At 38.5% G+C, this 8,518-nt stretch overlaps 1 protein-coding gene across 1 annotated transcript in view; it reads left to right on the forward strand.

Annotated features, from left to right (window-relative positions):
* Window positions 1-993, forward strand: part of LOC126083433 (olfactory receptor 1J4-like) — a 58,715-nt gene extending 57,722 nt beyond the window's left edge. The window contains exon 3 of the mRNA XM_049897246.1: window positions 57-993. Within this exon, the coding sequence (XP_049753203.1) occupies window positions 57-993 (937 nt within the window). The remainder of the gene's footprint in view (window positions 1-56) is intronic.
* The last annotated feature ends 7,525 nt before the right edge of the window (window positions 994-8,518 follow it).

Genomic DNA, 8,518 nt, shown 5'->3' on the forward strand with positions numbered 1-8,518 from the left:
CAGTCCCTCACATTTCTTACTCTCCTTATTCCTAGCAGAGAGAAGAGCACTATCAGGCCTGAGAACCAGAGCAGTGTGTCTGAATTCCTCCTCCTGGGGCTCCCCATCAGGCCGGAGCAGCAGGCCATGTTCTCTGCTCTGTTCCTGGGCATGTACCTCACCACGGTTTTGGGGAACCTGCTCATCATCCTGCTCATCAGGCTGGACTCTCGCCTCCACATTCCCATGTACTTCTTCCTCAGCCACTTGGCCTTTTCTGATGTCTCTTTCTCATCTGTCACTGTCCCAAAGTTGTTGATAAACATGCATACTCGAGATCAGTCCATCCCCTACGTAGGGTGCATTTCACAAATGTATTTTTTCATACTTTTTGTTTGTCTTGACAACTTACTTCTTGCAGTGATGGCATATGACAGGTTCATGGCCATCTGTCACCCACTACGCTACACCACCATCATGAGGCAGGAGTTGTGCATCTTATTGGTGGTTGGGTCCTGGTTCTTCTCTTGTGCCCATGCCCTGTTACACACCCTTCTCCTGTCCCACTTATCCTTCTGTGCTGACAACACCATCCCCCACTTCTTCTGTGACCTCACTGCCCTCCTTAGGCTGACCTGCTCAGACACCTCCCTCAACGAGCTAGTTATCTTCACTGAGGGGGGAGTGCTTGTCCTTCTGCCACTGAGTGTTATTTTGGGGTCTTATGTCATCATTGGGGCCACCATCCTGAAGGTCCCCTCCACCAAGAGGATCTGCAAAGCCTTGTCCACCTGTGGCTCCCACCTCTTCGTGGTGTTTCTGTATTATGGGACTCTTGCAATTATTTACTTCTTGCCTTCATCAAACAATTCCAAAATCAAGGACATAATTGCTTCAGTTATGTATACAGTAGTGACCCCCATGCTGAACCCCTTTATCTACAGCCTGAAGAACAGAGACATGAAATTGGCTCTGCAGATGCTTTACAAAGGGGGGATTATTTTTGCCAAGTGACAGTTACCCATTCATGTTTTTTCTTCTCCTTGCGATGCTCCCAGTGATGCCTCCTTGAAAAGTTGTGTCAGTGACTATCATAGATTGTATCCCCTCCTTTTAAGTGTGGAGTCTACTTTCCCAGCCCTGAATCTAGGCAGGTCTTGTGACTTGCTTTGACTAATAAAAAAAAAATTTTTTTTTTTTAAATTTTGACTAATAGATTAGCTATAATAGTGATATTGTGAGAATTCCAAGCCTAAGTGTACCCTGTCCTTACTGCTCTTGGAGCCTTGAGACCGTCATGTGAACCAGACCGTGATAGGTTGCAGGAAGATAAGAGGCCACATGGAGGAGAACCAAGATGCTCCAGGTGAAAATATATACGTTTCAGTTTATTTCAGGAAATAAGCAACCCACCATTCCAAAAAAAAAAATTTTTTTTTTCCTCATCTTTTCCACCCCATTCTCACCCACCCCATGTGGATAACCAGTCTCATTAGCTTACAATTTATTCCTCCTGTTTTGGGATTTTTTTTTTTTTTTTTAATGTTCCTGCAAACTATCATGGTCTTGTTCACATGATGGTCTCAAGATGAGGAGGTAGGTGTAACTCTTTGCATAGTTGTGATCATGTTATTTTTTGTCTAGCAAAATAAATAAATAAAAAAGGATGGACAATGAAATAAAGTAGAATAAAACAAAACGAACGCAATTGCATATCAAATGAATAACATCACTAGAATGAAGAGAAAAAAACCAACCCAAGTAATTTTTTAAAAATTTTATTGTGTTTTAGGTGAAAGTTTACAGCAATATTAGTTTCTTATTAAAATAAAATTAAACTCAAATTGTTTTGTGACATTAGTTGCAATCCCTGCAATGTCTCCCCCTTTCCCTTTCCACCCTGGGTTCTCAGTGTTCATTCTTTCAGTTTCCCTGTCCCTTCCTGCCTTCTCATCTTTGCTTTTGGGTAGGTGTTGCCCATTTTGTCTCGTACATTTCGTTGATCTAAGAAGCACGTTCCTCACGTGTGTTATTGCTTGCTTTATAGGCCCTTCTAATCTTTGGCTGAAAGGTGGACTTCGGGAGTTGCTTCAGTTCTGAGTTAGTAGGATGTCTGGGGGCTATAGTCTTGGGGTTCCCTCCAGTCTCTGTCAGACCAGTAAGTCTGGTCTTTTTTTGTGAATTTGAATTATCCTCTACATTTTCTCCGCCTCTGCCCAGGGCCCTCAATTGTGATCTCTGTCAGAGTGGTCAGTGGTGGTAACATCTAATTCTTCTATACTCAGGTTGGTGGAGGCTGTGGTTCTTGCTGTCCATTAGTCCTTTGGACTAATATTTTCCTTGTGTATTTGTTTTTTTTCATTTTCCTTTGCTCCCAACGTGCTGGAAACAACAGATGTATCTTAGATGCCTGCTCTCAAACTGTTAAGACCACAGATGCTACACACTAAAATGGGATGTAGAGTGTTTTCCTTATGAACTATGTTATGCCAATTGACATAGATGTCCTCTGAGACCTTGATCCCCAGCCCTCAGCCCCAGTAACTTAGTCCCTCAAGGCGTTTGGATGTGTCTAGAAAGCTTCTATGAATTTGCCTTGGTCAAGTTGTGCTGACTTCCCCTATATTGTGTGTTGTCTTTCTGTTTACCGAAGTTAACACTTGTCTACTGTCCAGTTAGTTGGTTCCCCTCTCTACCCCTTCCCCTGTCTAGTAATCATCAAAGATTGCTTCTGTGTGTAAACCTTTTCTTGTGTTTTTATAATCGTGGTCTCAAACAATATTTGTCCTTTTTTGATTGACTTATTTCATTCAACATAATACTTTCCAGATTCATCCACGTTGTGAGATGTTTAGTGGACTTATCTTGGTTCTTTATCATTGCATAGTATTCCACTGTACATGTGTATCATAATTTGTTTATCCATTCATCTGTTGACCAACACTTCAGTTGTTTCCATCTTTTTGCTATGGTGAATAATGCTGCAATGAACATGGGTGTGTGTATGCTAATCATGTGACAGCTTTTATTTCTTTAGGATTTATTTCTAGGAGTTGAATTGCTCGATTGTGTGGTATTTCTGTTTCTAGCTTTTTAAAGATTTATTGTATTGTTTTCCATAGTGGTTGTACCATTTTACTTTCCCACCAACAGTGCCTAAGACTTCCAATCTCCCCTCAGCCTCTCCAACATTTGTTGTTTTCTGTTTTTTTTTTTTTTTTATTATTAGTGCCTTTAATGTTGGGGTGAGTTGGTATGTCTTGTAGTTTCAATTTGCATTTCCCCAGTGGCTCATGATCTCAAAATTTCCTCATGTGTCTGTTAGCTGACTGAATACCTTCTTTGGTGAAGTGCGTTCATATCCTTTCCCCATTTTTCAGTTGGGTTGTTTGATTTTTTGTTGTTGAGATGTTGAAGTATTCTGTAGATCTTAGAGATTAGACACTTGTAGGATTTATTGTAGCCCCAAATTTTTTTCCCAGTCTATAAGTTCTCTTTTTACTCTTTTGGTGAAGTCTTTTGATGAACGTAAGTGTTTAATTTTTAGGAGCTCCCAGTTGTCTAGTTTATCTTCTGGTCTGTGCTCATTGTTAATTATGGTTTTTACACTATTTATGCCATGTCTAAAAAAAACCCAAACCACTGCCATCGAGTCAATTCCAACTCATAGCGACCCTATAGGACAGAGTAGAACTGCCCCATAGAGTTTCCAAGGAGCACCTGGAGGATTTGAACTGCCGACCTCTTGGTTAGCAGCCGTAGCACTTAACCACTACACCACTAGGATTTCCATGCCATGTATAGGGCCCCTAGTATTGTCCCTAATTTTTCTTCCATGCTTCTTATCATTTATGTTTTATACTTAGGTCATTTTGATATAGTTTTTGTGTATGGTGTGATGTATGGGTCCTGTTTCATTTTATGGATGCATGTCTAGTTTTGTGAGCATCATTTATTAAAGGACTGTCTTTTCCCCACATAATGGACTTTGGTCCTTTGTCAGCTGACCACAGGTGGTTGAATTTACACCTGGGTTTTAGATTCTGTTGCATTGGTCTGTGTCTGTTGTACAAGTACCAGGCTATTTTGACTATTGTGGCTGTATAGTAGGTTCTGAAATCAGGTAGTGTGAAGTCTCATATGTTGTTCTTTTTCTTGTACAATGCTTTGCTAATCTGGGGCCTCTTTCTTTTCCATATAAAGTTGGTGATTAGTTTTTCCATCTCCTTAAAGAATGCTGCTGGTATTTGGATCTGGATTGCATTGTATCTGTAGATTGCTTTGGGTAGGATTGGCATTTTCACAGTGTTGAGTCTTCCTGTCCATTAGCATGGTATGTTTTTCCATCTACGTAGTTCTCCTTTGGTTTCTTGTAGTACTTTTTTTTTTTGTAGTGTTCATTGTATAGGTCTTTTATGTGCCTAGTTGGATTTATTCCTAAATATTTTATCTTTTTAGGGGCTATTATAAATGGTATTTTCTTCCTGATTTCCTTTTTGAAGTTATCTTCGTTGGCATATAGGAATCCAACTGATTTTTGTATGTTGGTCTTGTGTCCTGCTACACTGCTTAATCTTTCTGTTAGTTCCAGTAGTTTTCTTGTGGAATCTTTGAGGTTCTGTGTGTATAGGATCGTACCATCTGCTAACAGGAATAGTTTCACTTGATCTTTTCCAATTTGGAGGCTCTTTCTTTCTCTTCCCTTATTGCCTTATCTAGGACTTCTGGCACAAAGTTAAATAAGGGTGGTGATAAAAGGCATTCTTGTCTTGTTCCCATTCTCAGGGGGTATGCCTTCAGCCTCTCTCCACTGAGAATGATGTTGGCTCTTGGTTTTGTATAGATGCCCTTTAGTATGTTGAGGAATTTCCCTTCTATTCCTATTGTGCTGAGAGTTTTTATCAGGAATGGATGTTGAACTTTATCAAATGCCTTTTCTAGTTTGATTATGATGATCTTGTGATTCTTTTCTTCTGTTCTATTTACGTGCTGGATTATGTTGTTTGGTTTTCTAATGTTGAACCATCCTTGCGTAACTAGTATGAATCCTACTTGGTCATGGTGTATGATTTTTTTGCTATCATACTGAATTCTATTGGCTAGAATTTTGTTAAGAATGTTTGTGTCTATGTTCATGAGAGATATTGGTCTGTAATTCTCTTTTTTGTGGTGTCTTTACCTGGCTTGGAAACCTTGGTTGTGTAGTGGTTAAGTGCTATGGCTGCTAACCAAAGGGTTGGCAGTTTGAATCTGCCAGGCGCTCCTTGCAAACTCTATGGGGCTATAGGGTCGCTGTGAGTCGGAATTGACTCAATGGCACTGGGCTTGGTTTGGTTTTTTAGTTTACCTGGCTTTGGTATCGGAGTATGCTGGCTTCATAGAATGAATTCAGGAGTATTCCTGCCTTTTCTATGCTCTGAAATAGTTTGAATAGTAGCAGTGTGAACTCTTCTTTGAATGTTTGGTAGAATTCTCCAATAAAGCCATCCGGGCCTGGCCTTTTGTTTCTTTGTTCGTTGTCACTGGGAGTTTTTTAATTGCCTCTTCAATCTCTTCTCTTGTTATGGTTCTGTTCAGATTTTCTATCTCATCTTGCGTTAGTTTAGGTAGGTGTGTGTTTCCAGAAATCTGTCCATTTCCTGTAGTTTCTCAAATGTATTGGAGTACAATTTTTCATAATATTCTGTTATAATGCCTTTTATATCCATTGAGTCAGCTGTAATGTCCCCCATCTCATTTCTTATTTATGTTGTTTCCTGTCATTTTTTTTTTTTTTTGTCAGTTTGGCCAATGGTTTGTGGATTTTGCTCATCTTTTCAAAGAACCAACTCTGTTGTTGATCATTTCTATTGTTTTTCTGTCTCTACTTCATTTATTTCTGTTCTAATCTTTATTTTTTCCATTCTTCTGATGGCTGTGGTCTTATTTTGCTGTTCTCTTTCTATTTGTTTGAATTGTAGGGATAACTTTTTAATTTTGGCCCAGTCTTCTTTTTTGATGTGTTAGTTTATTGCTGTAAATTGATCTCTGAGCACTGCCTTTGCTGTGTCCCAAAGGTTTTGGTATGATGCATTTTTATTCTCATTTAATTGTAGGAATTTTTTTTTATTCCCCCTTTGATTTCTTCTATTTCACAGTTGTTTTTAACTAACATGTTATTCAGCTTCCATGTATTTGATTTTTTTCCTGGCTCTTCCTGTTATTGATTTCTACTTTCATGGTGTTGTGGTCAGAGAAAATGCTTCGTATTATTTCGATGCTTTGGATTTTATTGAGGGTTGCTTTGTCGTCTAAAATGTGGTCTATTCTGGAGAATGTTCCATGTGTGTTGGAAAAGAATATTTACTTTGCTGCTTTTGGGTGGAGTGTTCTATGTATGTCTATAAGATTAAGATTTTGGCCTTTAGGTCTGTATCTTTGCTGAGTTTCTTTCTAGATGATCTGTCCTTTACCGAGAGTGGTGTGTTGAAGTCTCCTGCTATTATCGTAGAACTGTCAATTTCTCCTTTCCGTGCAGTGAGAGTTTGTTTCATGTATCTTGAAGCCCCGTTGTTGGGTGTTAGATGTTTATTAAGGTTATGCCTTCTTGGTGGATCATCCCTTTAACATTATATAATGTTCTTTGTTGTCTTTTATGGTTGATTTTGCCTTGAAGTCTATTTTATCTGCTATTAGTATTGCTACTCCTGCCTTTTCTGGTTGCTATTTGCTTGATATTATATTTTTTCCATCTTTTGATTTTTGATATATTCATATCTTTGTGTCTGAGATGTGTCTCTTGTAGACAGCATATTGATGGGCCATGTTTTTTTGTCCATTCTGCCACTCTCTGTCTCTTTACAGGTGCATTTAAGCCATTTACATTTGCTACGATTATCAATGTGTATGAATTTATTGTTGTGTTTCTTTTTTTTTTGTGGTGCTGAAGTTTTCTTTGTTCATCTTACTTTCTTGCGCTGAGTTCCTTTTGTTTGTGGATTTTCTTTTCTTTCATTATTATAGATTTTCTGTTTACCGAGACTCTGTTTTTCTTCTTTTTTATTCTGATGAGTAGGTTTGCTAACTTTCTTTGTGGTTACCTTGAAATTTACCCTTATCTTCCTAATCTGAACCAGTCTTTTATTACTAGATATCATCTTGACTTCCACTCCATTTGAAAGTTCTATACCTACACTGTTTATTCCCCCTTTTGTAGTTTTGACATTGTTGTTATTTACATACTGATGTCTCTGTTTCCCTGTCTTTTAGCTTTGTTTTATTTTGAAAGTTCGTTATGTAGGTTGATATGGCTGATGCTGTCCTGTGTCCTAGACTTTGGTTGTTGTCTGATGTTGTTAGTTTTCTACTGAAAGATTCCCTTAATATTTCTTGTATTTGGTTTGGTCTTTCCACTCTGTATCTCCCCTCACTCTCTGTTTTCCTTCTGTTCCTTCTTCCATTTGATGTTTGATCTCTTTATTCCTTTGTTTGATGCTTAGGGTTTCAAGATTGACATTTGTATCTCTTTTACTTAGTTTTTGGGGTCTTTGTTGCAAAGGCATGGCATGATGTGTCTGTCTAGCCTGCCATTTTGGCTCAGCATCTCCCAAGTAATTCTTCAACACAGTGTTTTGTGTATATACCATTGTGATAAGAAAATGAAACTGTAGAAAATATTAAATTGAAGTTAATAGGTTTGTCATCAACAGTGGTAGGGGTTCTTGTTTCTGAAATTATTTAACATGTTTTCAGGGATTTAGCAAATAAGTAAAAATATTGTGGAAAAAGGGAGTGACTCCTCAATATCAAAGCAAGAAATAACATATATGGAATAGTGAAAGTGAAAAGAACTCTCTGTGTCAAATGAAAATTGGTGATATCAGTTTGAACTGCTAGTATTTCATATCAATAAATAGATTGAGATTTATATATTATATATTAATGTCTATTCTCATCCCACATGCTTTCCACTCCATTCCCAACTCAACCTTGTGGGTAACCATTCCTATTAGTTTCTGCTTTGGAATCCCTGGGTGGTACAAACAGTTAATGCACTTGGCTGCTAACCGATAGTTTGGAATATTGAGTCCACTCAGAGATTCCTCAGAATAAACTCTTCATGATTTAATTAAAAAAAATTATCCATTGACAAAGTTATAGAAGCTTTCTAGATATATCCAAACACCTTGAGGGACTGAGTTCCTGGGGTCAGGGGCTGGGGACCATGGTCTGGAGGACTTCTAGTTTAATTGGTGTAACACAGTCCATAAAGAAAATGTTCTACATCTTTGATGAGTAGCCCCTGGGGTCTTAAAAGCTTGCAAATGGCTATCTAAGATACATCTCTTGGTCCCGTCAAGTCTGGAGCAAAGGATAATGAAAAAGACTGAAGACACAAGGAAAATATAAGTCCAAAGGACTAACGGACCACATGAACCACAGCCTCCACCAACCGGAGCCCAGAAGAACTAGATGGTGCCCGGCTACCACTACTGACTGCTCTGACAGGGATCATAATAGAGGATCAGGGACAGAGCAGGAGAAAAATGTGGAACAAAAT

The sequence above is a fragment of the Elephas maximus genome, chromosome 9 (assembly GCF_024166365.1).
Source record: "Elephas maximus indicus isolate mEleMax1 chromosome 9, mEleMax1 primary haplotype, whole genome shotgun sequence".
NCBI lineage: Eukaryota > Metazoa > Chordata > Mammalia > Proboscidea > Elephantidae > Elephas > Elephas maximus.